Below are 20,512 nucleotides of genomic sequence, written 5' to 3'. Positions count from 1 at the left end.
AGCTCAATTCCGATCTTCCATATGCAACGACGGCACATATCGAAAAACAAGTCACCAAAAAGTACACAAGCACACTAAGAAAATAATTCCCTTTTTACTACGTGACGCAGGAGGTTCATTAGAAAAAAGTCCGAGTCTTGGAATTTTGCAGATGTGATTTGTCTTCATTTATGAACCGGATAGGAAAACAAACACACAGCGTGGCCGCAGATGTAGCCATGTGCCTACGTGTACACGTTGTGTGTGCACATCTGAATGCGTGAAGATGTTTGTGAGCGCGGCAGGCCCACATACATCGATCCTGGCTTGTCCTTAGTACTCTAATGCAACAAAACTCAGGCTGATTTTGGAAATGCTGTTGACTTAGACCGTGTTTACAGAATGTGCCCACCATGCTGAAGCCAACTAGGAGAAACTATTAATCAGAACGATGTTATAATTAGGCTCAAGACCCTCAGGCTTCATGAACACACACACACATACAAAGAAACAACACTATATCTGACCATGAAAATAATATATGAATGCTCGTGGTACCCAAACACACAGAGGGGCCCTGTGTATGTAACCAGGGTGGATATGTGGACGTGGGATCGGGTTTGTCCAAAATGCTTTAAGGCTTGTTCGCTTCGTCTTAGACGTTGTTCAACAAAAGTCAGTTTGTTACAGTAGCAGGGGGGTATTAATACCCAATGATACAGCCGTCTGAAAGTCAACGGTCGTTGGTTAGAAAGGCAGTTGTGTTCAGTGTCCCTTTGGATGTCTGGTGATCACCATTTGGCGGGCCTATTTTGGTTGGGGGGATGGGGGTTCACATGAGTGCCTTCAAAAGTACATATTTGTCTCTGAATGGGTCTGAACTCTCTCACTAAAGTGAATCACAGTCACTTGCCTCCCCCCCCACACACACACACAATATGACCAAAATAAACACAAAGACTCTATTTAGTAATCTGAGGGAGAAAACAATGAACAAAACCGCGTGAATTTTCAGACTTTTTATTTAATTATAAATAATAATGATAATGTGCTTATACACATACATGGCCTTATGTGATACCACTTCATAATACAAAAACATACATGACTAAAAGAACTGGTTCATACTACCAAATATTCAAACAACAGAGTGCTTGCATGTGGTCATGTTTTCTTGTTTGGTTGTTTGTTTTTTTGTTTTTTCAGGGGCGGAGAGGGTTATAGATAAAATCCCCTTTTGCTGCTTGGAATGGTTTGTGACTAAAATGGTTGGAATGAAAAACTGAGACAGATTGGTCCAACGATATAACAATTTTGTCTTTGTTCTTTCTAATGTAATTTGTTGTATTCTGATCATCTCATAGTGAGCACATTAAATTGCTGTTCTCATGACAATTTCTGTGGGAATGAACACAAAAAGCAATGGACTGTAGTTGGAAAACTGACATATTGGTCGAGTTACCCAAGTGGGTAGCTTTTTAATATCATTAATGATTTTGAGAAAATAATTGGTCAAAGTTAATTGCTTAAAAAACATAATCCACTTTGGAAATAATTTTGAACTTAAATGTTTCCCTATTCAAAAAAAATATAAAATACAATGAAAAGTCTCAAATAGGTCAAGTGTTTCCTCAAATGATGTGGCTGACACTGCGATATGTGATATATTGCACTCCTGCTCTACGGGGAAAATGCATGTCCAGCTTTTATCTAAACTTTGCTGCTCGTTTGCCTTCTCAAGTGTTTTGTGGTCGTGACTTATGACCTAGTGACTTTTTTTTCCCGCAAGAGAAAGATCTTTAAAAGGGTTTAAGCCTGTGATCGATCTTGCCTATCAACCGTCCCCATCCCCCCCTCACTTTTTGTTAAAACCACTTCTCTTCTACTGCTCTCTCATCTGTCACTTTCTCTAAAGTCACCTCTGACCTCCTGCAAGGCCTCCGAACCACTACAAAAGGCCAAGATCTGTGCCTCGCCGCCCGAAACGTCAATGAGAGGAAGACGGAGGAGGAGCGCGAGTGCTTAAATGGAGGTTTGAATGAACTTCCTCAGCAGTACAGCTGTGGTGTATGTTAGCGTTACTTATATATTCTAACCCAGATATTCATTTCCCCGTGTTTGCTTTCTTTGCTTCTAGAATATCTCTTCATGTGTGGCTTGTGTGGGATCTCAAATAAATGTCATATAGATAAAATCAGCAAAGCATGTTTCCTCCCACCCATCTGGGCAGAAACGATTTGGGAGATTCATTTGGTGTTACATGGAATTTCATACATCGTCATGTGGCTGCAAGATATGTAAACATGTTGCCTCGAGTCTTTTTAACGGCTGGCCATCTTGCGGCGAAACAGTGGGGTTCATCATTGTTTATAAAAAAAAAATTAAAAAAGGGATCTCACAGGGAGTGATTGTTGGACTTCACTGAGAAGTAAAAATGGTCAGAAAGCCACATGTCCAGAACTGACCAAATTAAGCGCTGAAATCTGTGCTGTTCATCCGCAATTCATCCACAGTGGATGATTTTTTTTTTTGGTGTGATATTCTTTCTTATGTTCCCTTCTTAGAGCTCTCTGGCTTTCACAAGATATAATCATGAAATGTCCTGCATCAGAGAGCATAATCCAATTTATTTTGGTCCTGTTGACAAATGATCGTCTTCATTCTTTGTGGACTCAAGCTTTGGGTCAGGCAATCTCAGGCCTCAGATAAGGAAGGGGACCTGAAAAAACATACAGAAAAAAGGATGAGGAGTGATGACAACAGGAAATAAGGATTTGAAATCAAATGTAGAGAAAGACAATTAACGATTGAGATTTATGGTCAAATGGATGCTAGTTTGTTAACAAATTTTTACGGGCATATCAAGAGGCAGGATGCAAGGTCAAGCAATTTCCACGTAAAATGTGCAGATGTAGTATAGCAAATAATTAGGTGAATATAATAGCAATACTTTAATAATAAAGGTATTGATTTCTTTAAGTAGTACTGCCCAACCCATCTTCATACTGAATACTGGGATGTGGGAGGAAACCGGAGTGCCCGGAGAAAACCCACGTGGGCCCAGGGAGAACTTGCAAACTCAGCACGGGGAGGGACGGAGGTGGAATCGAACCCGCACCCTCCTAGCTGTGAGGCGGACATGCTACCCAGTGCGCTGCCGAGCTAGTCTTCTTTCAACAGTCCAGTGATGGATCGGACTGCCATCCCTTTCACTAGAACCTGAAGCAGCACTGCTAAATACTGCCTCCCCAGCTGACCTCAGTCCTCACACCTGTTTCTAATAGCCGCCCTGCCACAGGCTATTAGGATCCGTCCACCTCCAGAAAAGACCTTTCTTTTGCAGCTCCAAGCCCAACTGCACGCTGGTTATCCAGTCCCACTGATTAATCACATCAAGATGGACTTGTGATGGTGCGTAGGTGTATGAGAACACGGGTTGTCCTAGTAACCACCTTTGCACTATTAGGCATGTGTACAACACAAACAGGCTAAAGGTTTTTCACGTGTACAACCAAGATTATTTTTCGGTCTATGTTATATGATGGGGATACTGCATAAGATATTTTGTTCTATTCTTTGATATTAAGTTGCATATCTATTTGGTATTTTCACAAAATTAAACATGACTTTTGAGCTCATTTTCACGCTCTTTGAAGAGAACCGTCCAGAGTTTGAAACAAGATTATTGGATGAGACTGATTGGCCAAGCCCCTGCGGACCAAAATTGGAAACGCTGGCTGCTGTAATCAAAGCATAGCAGAAAACGACACTGCCCTGCAAATTTTGATTTGTCTGAGGTTGACTGCAAGACTTTCAGAACAGTAATGTGAAATGAAAAGACCCTCTCATGAGTCAACAAGTGAATATTCTTTAAAGGGCAAACACGCTGAGTCGAACCCTCAAACCTTTTTGGAGCTTTACTTTTCCGTGATGGGATCTGACTCTACTGAATGACTGTCTCACAGTTTTAGGTGAATTACTTTTCGGTGGCAATCAGACATGCACAATTGCCCCCAAAAGCTGAGTTTGGAGTGGGGCGGCACCTTTGCAAGCAGGACAGCATCTCCACTATTTAGGATAATTGAAAATGAAAGAAAGAAAATGTGTTATTGTCTAAATTGTCAAAATAACACCTTCCTCATTTGTATCCATTGATTCAGACCTAATCATTTTCCGAAGAATGGTTAAGAGGGTTGAAGTCAGGGTTCGGTGTGGGCCAATAAAGTTCTTTTTTTACATTTTTGCTTTGTGACCACAGTCACGCTGGTTGAGAAAATGGCCTTGAGGAAACATTGTATTGACTGAAATGATTGACGAAGTATGAAATGCAAGATTTTTTTTTCTTAGGGGACATTGCAAACAAACAAATATTATAAACTAAACTGCATAAAACAATGCAGTGGCGAAAGAAAACAAAATATTAAGTGAATTCTATTGACCTTACTTTGTCCGTACTGGCCATACTGGTAGGACGCCATGTGATCAACTGTGTAGCCCTGGGAGCTGTAGGAGGGGGGGCAGTAGGACTGCGAGCTGGGCAGGGAGGGCAGAGCTGACATTGAGGGAACACTGGTCAGACCCTCCAGACCTTTGATGTGATCCATGCGTTGGCTGCAACTGGCGGCCATGCCGGCAGCCGGTTCGAGACCACCGGTTAGAGGTGAGATGCCATAGTCACTTTGCGGCTGATGTGGAACCCCACCGTGATTCAGCAGACCCATCACCTGTTGGAAAGACAGATGAGAGGACATAGTTTCCAAAATAGCACCAGTCTAATATGTGAATAGAAAAGAATGTTGTGTGGCTTGTTCTACAAAAGTTTCCAAGTTCAGATACTTGGCTGCATATGCATTGATACACAATGCAACAGAGATCTTTAAAAAGATTGTCAGAAAGCATGTGGACTCAGCTTCAGAGACTGAGAATTAAATAATTTGTTAGACATCCACACTCCCAACTATTCTAAAATTCAACTGCTTGGAAAACATCACAGCAAAAGATAACTTATCTCTGAAGTCAAAAGAAAAACGTCCTTAAGCTTCACTTAACTAAAACCTCAGAATACATTTGCAGCTTGAGAAAAGCATTAGCTCTTGACCTGGTCTTTATTAGCGACACAATAATCGAATTTGGAGGACTATTCTTTGGCCGGCAAAGCATGGAAAAGAGCTGCAGGGCAAAGCAGTTCAACTGGTGTCCAAATAGGGACTGATAGCAACAACTCTCTCAGAAGCACACCGACTATTCCAGTAACCTCTTGATGAGAAATCCAGTCTGCGCTCATCACCTTGTAACTAAACCTGCAAGCTCTAAATGTATCATATCCACCCTACATGTGATCAACGGGTTGAGGTTCCGAGAGCCATCCTAATAAGAAGCAGGTATGCAGCACTATGTGTCCTCCTGGCCCTATAAGTGACATATTATTCTACATCCACTCACACACATGGAACTGCTTAAATCATTTCCAAGTAGGAGAGGAGTCCATGTTGACTTGGAGAGAGGAGTGGTGTTTCCTCTCATGCCCTATAACATTTTCCTCAGAAAAAAAGAAAGACATTTTGTTTGGAAGGCTTGGTGGACTCAAAAAAGACTAGGAACTCTTGCCAAAAAAATGCTGCCGAAACCAGTAACCCGCCGCCACTGTAACTGCAAAGTTCTGCTCGAATGACGCCGATGCTTGTGTTATATCTCTGCTTGTTGCATGTCTTGATCAATAATGTCTCTTTCTTTGCCCAGAGTCGCTTCCTGCCTCATGAGAGGGCTGCTGACTTGCCATTCCAGGGTGTTTCATATTGGAACACTGCCGTTGCCAGAGGCCTGAATCAGCGTATCCAGGAGTCCAGCGAGAAAAATGTCGGGACGAGGGGGGAAAAACATCTGAGGCTAAATATTCCTTCCTCGACATATGAAACATACAAATAAATAAGAACTCTAGTTCACTCGAGGGTAATATCAAGGGAGGCATTTTAAGAATGCAATCACAGGACTTCCCTCGAGGCACAGGCTCCAGTGTTTGCTGTTCTCTGTTTGCACTCGTTGGTACCGAAAACTGTAAACTGTGCTCTTTCACTTTATCCACAATATTATTATATTGTTTATTTCTGGATGATATTTTGTGCAAAGATTTTGGTGCATTACATCCACTGTTGGTGGTGATCGTCATTGAAAGGAAAATGTTTATGCCAAAATTATGCAGAAGAAAGCCAATAACAAAACACAACAGTTTATGCCAATCTCTTTCCTTGACAACCTGAGGCTCAGGCCTCCACTGCCTCACACAGCGGTGATAGGACAGTATCATCAGGGACATAGTCATTAGAAAAGCGTCAAAGTCAGAGATGCCTCACCTGTGAGGAGAGTCCATTTCCAATGGCCGGGTTCATGGGATTGGTTGGGCTCACAAAGCTTTCCGAGTATCCTGAGAAAGAGTGGCGTCCAGAGGCAAGGCAGTAGGCTGAGCTTCCTTCACCTTGTCCTCCACCACTAGACACTTGGTGAGCCGACGACGGCGGGAGAGGCTGTGGTCGGTGTAGCGTGCTGGGCGGCTCTAAAGTGAACAAGGTTGATGGGTTGTAGTCTAGCAATAATTCATGTGTTGAAACCTTAGTAAGTACCTTGTGCTATGGATGCTGAGGGATAGGCGCTGTCAGAGAGCTGGTAAGGAGTAAGGCTGGACATGGCTGAAGGTGGGAAAGCTCCTGGGATCAGGTGATTAAAGGACATCAACTGGTTGGCCCCTGCTTGCTTTCGCCACCTGGCTCTTCGGTTGCTGAACCATACCTGGTTTTGACATTGTTGGTATATGTGAGGATGTGGTATTGTGTATTCAGTTGATGTTGAAACACAACACGCTGAATCCATATGAACATAGTAAAGTGACATTGATTCCTTTATGGAGCGTAGGCAGGTTCATTTTGTTTATTCCAGAAAAAAAGATGATTTGGTTCAACTAATTGATTAATTGGAGCTTTTAAAACTTTAAAATATCAATATTGAAGAGACTGACTCAACAGTTTAATTAAATCCTTTGCGCAAGTTTCGTTCATGGAAATACGTACCAATGTTTCCATGGACACCATCATCACCAAGTATTGATTTAGAAATATTCCTAATAAATAAAACTGGTCAAGAACACATTTTCGTAAGATGGCTTCATTATCTTCCCAAACGTATTTTTGATACCAATTAAAAAATGTGTTTACTTTTTTCTTGTTATATTTTTGTTTTTAAGTTTGACCCATAAAATCTTGCTCACTATGGACGTTACCGTCCATGTATTGCAATATAATTCCACCTGTTGAACACTTAATACATAAATTATTTTATATTATTATTATTTATTTTTTTATTGAAAACTGAAGTGTTAGAGAAAAAAAATGAGGGCGGATTCATTGCGAAAAATTCATCATTCAGATACTGCATCTCATTGAAGTGTACTGTCAATTAATGTGGTCAATGTGTCATCATCATCAATACGTATGTCATCTCTTACTTGCACCCTGGCCTCAGTCAGTTTAGCCCTTTGGGCAAGCTCCTCTCTGGTGTAGATGTCAGGGTAGTGGGTCCTCTCAAAGGCCCTCTCCAACTCCTCCAGCTGCTCTGCCGTAAAGGTGGTCCTACTGCGCCGCTGTTTCCGTTTTAGTGGCAGATCAGGCTCTGACTCCACTTCCGAACCCTCATCTGAATGACTCGCTAGTCAAATAGTGACAGAAAAAAAAAAGCACTCAGTATTTTCTCCCTGCATCAGATGTTTAAACAGGAAAATAAGTATAATGTCCTCACTAACATGCAAATTGTATTTTGTTAACTTGTTTATCGTATCATCAGAGTCAATAAGGAGTCACATTGGCCACCTGATCTTGAAAAGACAGACTCGATGAACAAAATAAACACAGTGATGTAACCACCTTTTGTTTATTGATTACACACACATGCACCTGCACTGTCAAGTGATAGTTTTCCTCGAGGTCTTGTGGCCAAACAGACTTCCATTCAGGAGAATTATTGTGAGTCAATAATCTCTATGGAAGAAAATCCCACAGCTCCACAGGGGTACTGGTGGACTAAAAGGCACACAAAAGGCTAATTTGGATCTTGGGGCCATTCTTCTGCCGTGTGTGTGTGCGTGCGTGTGCGTGCGTGTGCATGCGTGTGCGTGCGTGCGTGTGCGTGTGCGTGTGCGTGTGTGTGTGTGCGTGCGTGTGTGTGTGTGTGTGTGCGTGTGTGTGTGTGTGTGTGAGAGAGAGAGCACATGGGAGAGAGGGAAAGCATGCATGACTTTTGAACAAACTGCTTATTCAGATAACTTGTGACTTCTTAGAATCTTCACCCCAAGTCTAGTCACCAATCTCAAGAAAATGTAGCAAATGTTGTCATATTTTTTCTTAAATGTAAAATTTATAAATTTTAAATATTTGATCCAGCAAAAATAAATACAGTAAATACAGCATCGAGCTGATATCTTCTAATACTGCATGTATACCTAGTAGTATAGATTCGACATCCAAATTGATTTTTTTTTTTATTTCGATGCCCAATGGTGTTTCATTATTGTAAATACAAAAAACAATTAAATGTGACTTTATAAGTAATAGTGGATGTTCAACTTGACTGAGAAGCTCCATCCTTGAATTTGACAATGCTATCTGTACTTTGGATCAAATCGGAGTGAATCCAACCAGATGAGGGCCCCCATCGTAGACACATGCATTAGGGGCAAATTGGTAAAGAAACATTCATGACAGAGGCAAAAAGTAAAATATTTTCAGAAGTGGGGTAAAAGGAAATAGAAGCATTTTCAGAATATTTTGCAATTTTGCAATCTTGCAGTGCCATCATTGTACAGTCGTTTTCTAATAGTGTCTAATCTAAAACAACAACTCAGCAGGTAGTATAGTCCTAACTTTTGACAGACCCACCCAAAATAACATAACTGAACATAAAACATAAAAACATAAAAGTATGTTGGAATTTAGGGTATGGTCAATAGGGCTTTGGTGTTGTGGACAGGTTGGCAAAAAATGAGATGAAAGGTTTGTTGCCCCCGACACACAACAAAGACCCCCCCCCCCCCCCTACACACACACGCACACAAACACATAGTGGGTTCCTCGAGCAGGACCACATGGAATCCCACACCTCCCACCCCCCGACTTTAGCACGTTCCTCAGCATTTCACAGGGATTTGGGCCCTGGGAAAGTGGAGGTAGCTGGGAAAATCCTTAATCATTTTGGAATTACCTATCAGTTAAAACTGCTACCATAGTTTCAAAAGAAAAGAACGTGGCACCTCGTCTGGGCAATGTGAACAATCTAGTCTGATCTTCCATGGACGGCTCAAATTGGCTCATTTGTTTCGCTCTATGTGCGTTGAAATGTTACATGGACTCACACTTTTCGACACTGAGGTCTTAGATACATGCCTATGCTTTTATAATTTGTTCTTTTTCCAAACTCAGGTGGCCATGACCTAATGGCACAAATCTCATTCTTTTCAAAGTGCAAAAGAAAAAAGCTTTTTTGATGTTTCTACACTTCTTCCTGGCCTCTGCTTTAAAACAGTGACTTGTTTAAACTGAGGTAGCAGCATTTTATTTCCTTGTTGAGCCACACAGGACCCCCAACCGCCTTCCTGTTGCAATCAGTCACAGTCTCAGAAGCACAGCTCCGATGTTCAATGCATGGTGCAAAAGGAATTTGGTCTCCAATCAAATAGTCTGGGTGTGTTGAAAAGTCAAAAGTAAAGTTTAAAAAGTTGGACAAAGTCAAAAAAAGATGTTATGCTTCAATTTTGATTGTGAAAGCTGTCTCATTTTTGTAATGCAATGATAATCAAATTAGCTTTTTTGTGGCTCATTAAAAATCTTAGTGAAAATCCAATTTTGCAAACACAATATTCTCTTTTTTTAAACAAGCAACACCTACTCCTCCCTGTCCTCTTTCTCTTAACTGTCTTGCTTTGTCTCCCCCCCGATCGTTCTTTTCCACCCATATTTCTCTCTCTGACTCTCCGGCCCTTTGTTGCTGCAAAGAGCTGAACTCTTTGCTGGCGATTTCCACGCTCCATCTGTGGAATCCGTCATGGCTCCCTCGGCCCTTCACAGTAGAGGGTTGTCACCTGCCCCACGGGGGAGCCGGAGAGGGAAGGGGGTGAATAAAGAGGAATGGGGGAGATGGGGGCACAGCCAGAGGCATTTTAGCCCTCCCCCTCAAAGAAAACTCTTTCCTCCGGAGGAAACTGTACAAGCACCTCAGGGGCTGATGGGAGCATTGGGGTCTGTTGTTGCTGATGTAAATGTACTCGTGGGGATAGTCGGTCTGAGCATCTGGGTTGTTTTTGTGTTGGTTTAAGTTTTTGTAAAATAGTGGAAACACAACTTTCTTGTCAGCGCTATTAGTAGTAGCATAGTAGAAGTAATAATTCTACTAACTCGATATTACATGAAGTTGATGTGAGGTAAACAACATGAGATGACAATTTGTATTACGTAATGCCAAGAGACATCCTCCCAATCACAATCTATAATTGTTTCCATTGATGAAGCTTAAGTCAGGAGCTCAACAAGCACATGGCCATCTTTTTACATAAGCCCAGCCTTCCCCCACAATCGTGCTGTCCCTTCTTTAGCTGCCATTTTGTTTCCTTTTATCTTTGATGAGTGGTCAAGCACAAACACAAAGCCACTTTTCAAAACATTTTTTCTCATCGTAAATAAGCGCCGCAGTCGTTTGAAAGTCTTTGTGAGAGATTGACAAAGAGAGAAGTTCCAACATTTTCGGTTTCTAGGAACTTATCCAACTTTGGAAGCAAGTGGTTTGAGAGAGCCCCATTTTCCGTCATTCCCTTGCTGTCTTTAAGATGTGATCGCATCGATTTGGCACTGTCAAACACAATTAGCCAATCAAATTATCCTCTCGCTGTCTTGCCAGTGTCTTGAAAATTCAGCAAACTCAGCCAAACACTTGACTTCTCTTTCGCTATGTTAACCCTATAGAAAAAAAGAAAAAAAAAGGGGGGGGGGGGGGGGCTGATCGGGTTCATTCGTCAAAATATGAAGAAAAAAAAATGCTTAAAAGGGTATCATTATCTCGGTGGAGGCGACCTGAGGAGCATTTCCTCAAAATAGGAGAAGCAGTTGGAGGGGAGGGTCGAGAGGGTCAGAGGAGAAAACAAAACTGTTTAATTTAACCAAACTGAAGCCCCAAGAGGCCCAGTTTGAGGGACCCCGAGCAAAACACCCGCTCCGGAGCCAAGAGAACCCAGAATGTCTCCTGCCACGCCACGCCAGGGAAAACCAGAGGGAACGGAGAGGATTTAGCTGGAACAGACTTTTGGAAAGACTTCAGTATTGCTGCTTAGTTGGTGGGGTGGAGAATGGGGGGTATACAAAGGCTTAAATATGTCCACTGAGACATGAGACAGTTCTGGTTCAACATACATGCACGCATGCGTGAGAGGCAGAGCGAGAGAAAATGAGCAAAAGCGACGTGTCCAGCTTGAGTTTGAGGACTTGGGGGAATTGACCGACCATATGTGGATTATTTACACCCGTTTTTCGCACGGCTCAGGAACACTTCTGGGGCTTTAGTTAACAGTGAGGCGGTGACACTTTGTCCACCCCCTTTCTCTGCACCTTCCCCTCCCAAAATCACACAAAACAAAAGGCAGAGGAGACAAACGCAGCATTTATTTGGGCGGGACAACCATGCTGCTTCTATTCAGGCGTCGGGGGACTAAGTGACTGGCTGACTGCATTAAACAGTATATAGAAGTCAACGCAAGCAGATGCTGGGTTAGATAATGGCTTTACTGACAGCTTATGGGCCCATCTGTGACGCTCTGGTTTAGAAAAAAGATGGTGTGTGCGAGGTTGGGCTTTTTTTGGGTGGTGGGCTTACTTGACTTGCTAAGTTGTGACCTTCACAAGTGAACTGTTTTAAGATGTACAACAAATTATGCGCGTGGCTAGACAAGTGCGATTAATCACATCCTTGTTGCGAAAAGAGAAGCCGATGGCCATGGAAGTTGTTCAAATTAGTGGTGGGGGGTATGAGGAAATGGTTACCTGTCAATTTTAACTAAACGTGTTTCTAACCTTGTTTCCTGTGTGCGAAGAGAGAGTAACCTCATGCAGCCAGCCCTATGACCTTGCTGTTCCCTGTCTTTTAAATCCATCTCACCGCTCAGGTCATGGAGGGGAGGGGGAAGTTATGTCAAGAGGCAACAAGGTGAACTCTTCACATGTTAACTGTCATTCTCACTTATAGAGGTAAGAGTAATCTTGCTCACATCTGCTGCTTTGGTGCGTAGCGTAATGTTTACATACTAAAGAACTATTTTCCAAAAAGAGATGAAAAGCCCAAATTATTTTTAAATAAATAAATTGAATTATTCCTACATTCATGCCATTTATTGTTTATAAAATAATTTAACTAAAGTTGTTGACACTGAGTCAATAAATTATTAACATTTTAAAATGAGTGTAAAAATGTGCAGGTCCGAGCAACTTTTTGCCATTTATCTCAAAATACAGAAAGTTGATTTATATTATTATATAAAAACGGGCGCAAACGTGATAGCACACACAAATCGACGTGAGAGCTTAACAGGCTTAGATTGTCTTATTGAGGTAAGCAGGATTTTGTTTGATAAAACTCCCTACTGTGTAGTTTATTCTGTGATGTGGGACCAGAATAAGCTAACACAGTAGTGTGCAAAATGTGATTTGTCAAACCTGAGCCAAAATGTACTGTTTGATTTTGAATATTTACATAGCAGGCTTTAATCGCATGTGCAAACTAGCATGTTAAGCGGTGCCAGCACAGCACAGAAAAAAAAATGACAGCAGGGAAAACCTTTCTGCCAGTTTTAAACCTTTTGGAAATCCCAACATAAATTATTGCAACATATCGACTATTCATCAATGTCATTTTTGAGCTTCTGGATGATTTAAGATCTGATTTGGAGCCAGTCACAAGAGGGAGTCATGTCATATCCCCTATCAAAAAACTCTTGAGTTACTAGCTTGTAACAAATTGTAATTTTTCATCCTTTTTCATTATATTGTCTTTTATTGCATCATTAATTTACTGGTTGCACCATTACAGCATTTTAGCTACGGTATTTATTGGCAGACTACCAGCACATTTATTTGGCATTTGTTTATGATGTCCATCTACAACTCCAATGAACAACTTTGCATTCCCTGCATGCTTTCTGAAGGAGATATAGAGAGGGATGCCTCAAGGGAAGAGAGCCCACGCCAAAGTGAGAGAGGATCGAGGAAGACAGGAGGAGATTTGAACCATTCCTCCTATCAATCATAACGGGAGGGGAAAAACGGATGAAATAACGACTATCGTAAAGAGCCAGCAGGCGACCAGGGTGGAACCTCGTGTGTTCCACTGAGCCATGGCTGCTTCCTCTGAAAGGATTTATGCCACACTTTGTTGTGTAATGATATTTGCCGGGTCCCACGGTTGCCTGCCTGCTCTGGTACCCGACACCGGCTCGTCTAAGAGACTCTGCCCCCACCGCTCCTGCCCTCCTTGGGTTTCTCAGCGCTCGGTGAACCTTGGGTGAAAACGGGTGTTTGATTGTTTTATTTTTATGTGCGATCTTATCCAGTTTTGTTTCAGCTGTGGTTGTTTTTCAAAGAGGTGTATAAATAAATTTAAGTTGAGTTCATTTTCCACTAGCGGTGCTTTCCCAAGTGTTATGTCATAAAAATTATCAGCACTACAAACCCTCTTGTGGTTTTCACCCTCGATTGTACCTGTTGCTGCTCGTGTGAGTGAACACACAATTTAGCGACCGCAAATTGCTACATTGACTGGCTTCTTTCATAAACTTTACACTACCCAAACACATATGTGCCCATTAAAGCAATCAATTTGACATAGACACGAGAAGATTCAAGTTTTCCATTAACAAAAATGCTCAAATTTTGCTTTACACTCAAAGTATCACATCACAAAAATATGCATATTTTAAGACAACCTATCGGAGCCATATCCATGCCCGAGTCGCTATCCCTATAGTGCGAGCTTGTAAGAGATAAAGAGAGGCCTTATTCTAAAGCGAGCCATTCTACTTGACCTTCACTAGGCCTTTTCACTCTTTCACTCTTTGGGGCGCACTCAGCAGCAGCTCAATGTGGCTAGTCCATCACAGCCAAGACTGGGGCACGAGAGCCAGTCTTAAAGAGGGGAATACCCCAAATAGCCTCTGCCCCCTCCCAGCCCTAAACACTTGCACACACACAGCAGCCTCCCAAAAAGCACAGCCTGACTTCAAAGTCGGTGTGCATTCATTAATTGCTCTTTGAATTGATATCAGTGAGTCACAATAAAAGTGGGAAAGGAGAAAGAGGCTTTAACGAAGTATAGAGGAGCCATTCATTTGAGGCTAACTATGTTTTCATGCTTGGGTAGTCATCATGCATGGGCTTATTAGAAAAAAAACTCACGAGAGGGAGAACTGCGGGACGAGGAGAGCGGGCTTGATAGCCCCCGGGGTAGAGGAGCGTGATTTGGGGCTGGCCACTTGGCCCTGGTGCCCTCCTCCTTTGCCCTCATGCCCAGAGTGACACATTCATTCTTTCAGTAGACAGACAGAGCCCTCTTCAGCAGACACTTGGCTCAAGACTCTTATAGCCAATAGCTATTATAAGAACCTCAAAAACCTTATCGGTCCTGTCGTTGTCACGTCATGACAGAATCAGTATGGCAGCTTTCGGGAGAACATGCACTCTTCTTCAATATTTGGATTGAGTCGTCTTTTGTAGCTTTGGTGACTGCGTAGGGGTCATTTGAAGATATGGAGCTATACCTAATATATAGTATGTCACATATATTTCATCCACACATCCAATACTCTTCCTAAATCCCCACTCCCCTTGGCACTGATCCAGCGTATGCCAACCTGTTACACTTGCAGCACGGCAAGCTTCCACCCGAGTCTTTTTAACACACCCACATTATTTGCACAAACAAAGTCCTGCTCAGTTTGTGTTACAAAGCCAGCCAAATCTTAATGGCTCTTTCATGTATTGTCTGCTCACGGTTCCCTTTTGTCCCCTAGCCATTGGCCCAGACCCTGGTTACAATGAGCCTGGGAGAATGGAGGCAGATTGAAGGAATGCGCCTCAATAAACCTAATTATGACATGATGACTGCGCTCACCATGGTAAGGGTTTTTTCAAAGATTCGGAGCTTATTCAATTAGCTCTTTCCAGGATCCCCTTTCGCCAAATAAAGTTATCCCTTTGACTGTTTGCATTGCAAAGAGGAATGTTTGCGTACGTGTATGTGTGCGCGCACTCGACTAAATGGAAACGTATCTGTCCCTCAACAACACTCGTCTGTATTATCTGGCTAATTTAACCTAATGACGAATGGACTCTTAAAGACACACTGTGAAAACTTGAAGCGGCAGTAAAGAGAAGATTGGCCCTCTGTGACTACTTTGTCTTATGGGTGTATAACTATGACGTTTGAGCTGGAGGACCAACCTTACTGCCAAATGCATTCATATCTGACAGAATCTAAAATGGCAGTTTTGTGGCAACAGAAAGTATAGACTATTTCATAAGAGACTGACTGTTGGTGACTATCACATGATTGTGTCTGGGTGCCGCGTATATTAGATTAACAATGAGTGTGCTTAAGACAGCCAACTAGTGGAAACAAAGATTACTGCCTACTACTGCTAAAATCGAGTCCTCGTTAATTTGACATTTTCACTGCTTTTATAATTACTGTTTATTTGACATTCACTGGAGTAGTTACTATGTGTTTTTGTTATAATGTTTATCTGCGGGAAGGGGCAGTTCTTGTAGTACAAGAAGTGAAGTCTTGGATTTAAATTACAAAAATGTTTCTTGGCTGCTCCACAGTCACATTCTGTTTAGAACACTTTTATTTCATCATTCCTTATCCAATAAATGTGCTCGTCAGTTTTAGGACTAACTGTTTTAGTCGCAAACAGAATAATATATTGTGTTTATTTTAAAGGCAATTGTTTCGTGACGGTAAATTAATAACAAAAGGTTCAAAGGTTTTCATGGAAGTGGACTAACTTTGCAGGTGACACATGCAGGGCTGACAGCAGAAGAGACAGAATAGGAAACAGAGGGCGAGGGGAGGAGTTGCTCTCCAGATGAAAGTGGGATGAAATAAAAGACTCGATTTAATCTGCTTGAAGAGATTTGAGGAGCAGGCGGCAAGTAAGGGAGGGGGTCAGTGGGGACCGGTGGCCGGCCCCAATTGTGAGCGATACGCTCCGGGGCCAGAGCTGGGCTCTCCGGGGAGAGAACATTGGTGGCTATTCACCCAACACACTCTTTAATACACTCCCTCCGTCATTAAAAGTGTCATAGCACAATATCGACATCGTTTAAAAGACATTATTAATGTCCGGGGGAGGAAAGGCCGCCATCCACCAAAAGAATCAATAATAGATCATAAGTTTTAGAGTGAAAGCGTCTTGGTTATTAGCTCACCCTCCCAAGTGCAGGGGCTTTATTTGGTTGACCATTTAGTGTCTGGATATGTGACAAATAGCAATGGATCGCCCCTGGGCGCTGGTGTTTCTCTTAAAGAAACACCACTTCATAGAACTTCACCAAAAAAAAAAAAAACATGCAACACATAAAATATGTCTCTAACTGGAATTTGTTCTGCAAATTGAATATTTTATATGGTCATTTTGGATTTTTTTGCGCTTTTAAATCTTAACCTATATCTGTATTAAAATGTTGAGCTTGACTTTTTTTTTTTTTTTGCAGCGAGATATGTGCGCGCGCGCATGTGGGGGACCAACGCGCTTCTCCCAACTATACGTGAGCGGGTTTCTGAGGCTTTTATTGTAGTGGCTGACGGGCAGCCGGCCTCAATAGAAGAGCCTAAAAAGGAAACATTTTGTAGGGAAAAGTGGCCATTTTCTCTTGGTCAACGGCTTCTAAAATAGGGCTGGCGCGCTCCCTGAATAATTCATCCATCATTGCGGCCTATGTTTTGTCGCGCTTTGCCGCGGACGGAGAGGCTGTCCTCTCCCCTTTTTGAATTTTAAACAGGTTTCCCCTTTTCGTCTTTAGTAGCAACCAAATGTGTTTCCAAGCTGGCTCTTTTGTCCGCGCACAGCCCAAGCGTGAGGCTCGAATAGACTCCCGCGCCTTTGTCTCCCAAGTTCATCCCCGTTGTGCGCGCTGGCTCGTCTTTGTGCGCTGATGGAAACCGTTGAACAAATGTTTGATCAACTCATCTGGGGGACAATTGTGTCTCCTCGGAGAGGGCGCTTTATCGCTCATCCTCTACTTCACTCAACTTTGCGGGACATGTTGACATTTCAATGTTGATACTTGACTAAATAAAAGGAGAAGCAATTGAAACGATGTGTGATATTTTAAAAGAAAAGCGTCTATTTTGATTCAACCGTTTCCAACTCATTGACAACAAAAGTATCCGACAGAACAAATAAGTCCGAACAAACTTGCAGAATTAAATTCATATCCCAACCAAAGTTTTTTTTTTTAACCAGTGCGCTCTCTGGGTGTTTTAAATAATACCATGGACCAGACTGCATGAAGAAAAAAGCCCCCAAATTCTAAGCAAGTGGTTTCGTGCAAAATAAAATTGTGTCATGAAAATACTTTGACATTCAAAGATATTAGATGTTGGTGTAAAGTGAGTGAACGAAAACGCCGCAAACATACGAGCGCGTGCGCGCGCACTCACACGCACTCTTTGCGAGCACTAAACTATCACCTGCTGCTTGATTTAACTATCTGGCCTCATGGGAAAAGCATTAGGCGGTGAGACATGGTCCATAAACAATTCAAAATACAACGCTCTGCACCCCCCATCCCAACATCACGTACATGATATAAATGACAGTATAACTGGTCGCATATCATTTTTTCTCTTCTATAATGAATTTACAACATGGAGAAAATATTACTTAAGTGAACACAGAAAAGATAACAGGCTACACATTTTCAAAAGAAAATTGGAAGAGGTTACTTACATCTGTCTCCTAAGATGCCTTCAATGCTGTGCTTGCCTCTTCGGTCACTTTCTTCCACTTCACTCTTCTCCATGTCATCCTCATCTTCCTCTTCATCGTCTTTCCCTCCACACTTGTTGCGCATAACGCGACTGATGGAACTGACTGTAAAAGTGCACGGATGGAGCAATTAATTAAATCTTCACTTACATTTAAATAACAAATATATTTATTATAATATTTACAAATATAATAATAATAATAATAATAATAATAATAATAATAATAATAATAATAATAATAATAATAATAATAATAATAATAATAATAATAATAATAACCATCATCAATTCCTTCCCCTTTTACCTGGAGGGACATTGTTGCGGTGACATATGCCATCCTTCAGTAATTTATCCCGAATCTCCCAGCTAAACATACCCGGGTTTTCTCGCTTGCATTCTTCTATTCTCTTCTCCACATCGGGCGTCGTTGCCTGCTCAGAAAGGTTTCAGAGTTTATTGGCCATGCATGTGGAGTTGGTGCTGCTTTCCAAGTTAATCCTTAAATGTTTTGTCTTGCTCTCTTCTTTTCACGCATGCACGTACCTTTGGTTTGCTCCCTCCAATGGCCCCGGGTCTGATGGAGCCGGTCTCCTGGTATCTGCACAGGATTTTAGATACGCAGCCGTGGGAGACCCGCAGCTGCCGGGAGATGACACACGGTCTGATGCCGTGGTGCGCCATTTCCACGATCTTATGTCGAATGTGGTTGGGCAAAGGCCTGCCATTTATGAAAACTCCACCGAGCTGGTTTACTCGGCCTTGACCCAGCGGAGTTGACACTACACAGTCAAATAAAATATTTTTAAAAATTGTAAACATATGTTGTAATACCACTTTTTAAAATGTACAATTAGTTTACTACAACTGGACTCTTGAGCAAGTTGATGTATCTGAAATATTAGGATGGACCTAATTGATGACGAAAGTCGAGATCCTTTTAACTGGCAATAAAGACTGAATGACAAATTAGTGACACTCGGTGAAGCTCTTTACCTTCGAGAGGGAAGCCACTGCGAGGGTAGTTCTGTGCCAGCGTGGGTCGCATCATCCTGGGAATAGACCCAGCCAGCGCAGTCATACCTCCTTCAAACCCAAAGATAGACAGATCCCTCCAGCGAAGAGGCTGTCCGAGGTGTACAAAGGGGACCCCCGGGTCACCGTCTATAACCCTAGAAGCGCCACACTTTATGGATCGCTTATATTGTTGAAGCGCGCATCGAGATGTCCCGAGACAGTCGATTCTCTCCGAGCATGGAAAACCACAAAAGAGACCCAAAAAGTAACTTGAGATCTCCAATGTTTCCACTTTATCCTCTCTGCCTAGAAATGTATGCAGCGACTGGTGCGTCCAGAAGGCTAAATGTTGTTGTTATTTTTTGATATGGGTCAAAGTGTGAATACGCGGTCCAAGTAGTAGCGCTCATCACTCAGCCAGTCGGCGCTCCCTACTCTGATTGGTCGAGGGGGCAGACCCGTAAACCAAACGGCTACGGTGATTGGCTTAGTCTAAAAACTTTTCTTCTGTCACAGACGTCTTTACAGTTTTGCACCAGCAAAACAGAATTTTGGAGCAAAAGCAACAGTCCGTGATTATAGTCTAAAGAACTTCCAAAATCCAAACTGTGTTTGGGCCTGAGAAAACTACGACGAGACACTTGTTGAATGCAGGCTGTTGTTGTCAATAAAAAAATGTTTATTGCGCCTCATACGGGGTTGTCTTCTTTAAAGTATTTCTGAAAGGAAAGAGCATTGTCTAACTTCCAATGAGTTTGCGCGCTAACTATTTCCAAAGTTAAAATATTTAATACGATTTCATATTGAGGTAAAAAAAAAAAAGAAGAAAAAAAGAGCATTGTCGAAATTCCAAAGAGTTTGCATGCGAACAAGTTCAAAAGTTAAAATATTTAATACATTTAATTGAAATTTAGGTTAAAAAATGCTTGCACAATAAAGTATGCATGTATGTGTATACATTGTAAAAAATGAATTAAATTTAAAAGTATAATAGTAGTAAGTACGTTTTTTTCAGCTGTTGTTGTTGTATCACATACAAATCCATTTAATGACAATCGAATTAAAACTGCATTGCCACATCATTGCACTCATTTTATTCTTCTAGGAAAACGCGTTAAGGTTTTTGCAGCATTCTGATGTCGTTAACCTTAAACTTGTAAAAGCCCACAAAGCAAAACAAACGAAGAAAAAGTGACATATCACACGCACACCAAAATGTTATTTCACCGATTATTGTCACCTAACAGTATGCGTCATGAGCCATTTAACGCCTGCTACCTTACACTGGCTCTAATTTGTTTCCACCCCATGCCCTTGTATTTGACACAAATGGTGTTAAAGTGTGCGCAACTCAAGGAATTTATTGTGGTTTTCAGTCTCAGCTCCAACCAGCCGAGAAGAATCTGAAAGGGGGACGTGCGCCACAGCAGGATACGACGCCAGGGAGGCT

General features: G+C 41.9%; 1 protein-coding gene across 4 annotated transcripts; it reads right to left on the bottom strand.

Annotated features, from left to right (window-relative positions):
- Positions 1 to 983: 983 nt before the first annotated feature.
- On the bottom strand, positions 984 to 19,504 carry pax3b (paired box 3b). Of its 4 annotated transcripts, none has more exons than XM_061281844.1 (9): positions 19,042 to 19,504; positions 18,592 to 18,827; positions 18,353 to 18,479; positions 18,008 to 18,151; positions 7,475 to 7,674; positions 6,597 to 6,762; positions 6,330 to 6,529; positions 4,419 to 4,703; positions 984 to 2,698 (listed from the first exon to the last, which is right to left on the bottom strand). In XM_061281844.1, the coding sequence occupies exons 1-9, from the start codon at positions 19,124 to 19,126 to the stop codon at positions 2,681 to 2,683; spliced, it is 1,461 nt and encodes a 486-aa protein (XP_061137828.1). In that variant the 5' UTR covers positions 19,127 to 19,504; the 3' UTR covers positions 984 to 2,680. The 4 variants fall into 4 exon arrangements, with proteins under 4 accessions (XP_061137828.1, XP_061137826.1, XP_061137830.1 ...); XM_061281842.1 differs by having other exon boundaries at positions 4,424 to 4,703; positions 19,042 to 19,503; XM_061281846.1 differs by having other exon boundaries at positions 18,425 to 18,479; positions 19,042 to 19,503.
- Positions 19,505 to 20,512: the final 1,008 nt, after the last annotated feature.

Source organism: Syngnathus typhle, linkage group LG6 (genome assembly GCF_033458585.1).
Source record: "Syngnathus typhle isolate RoL2023-S1 ecotype Sweden linkage group LG6, RoL_Styp_1.0, whole genome shotgun sequence".
In the NCBI taxonomy this organism is placed as follows: Eukaryota; Metazoa; Chordata; class Actinopteri; order Syngnathiformes; family Syngnathidae; genus Syngnathus; species Syngnathus typhle.
This window is presented reverse-complemented; position numbering and strand designations above follow the sequence as displayed.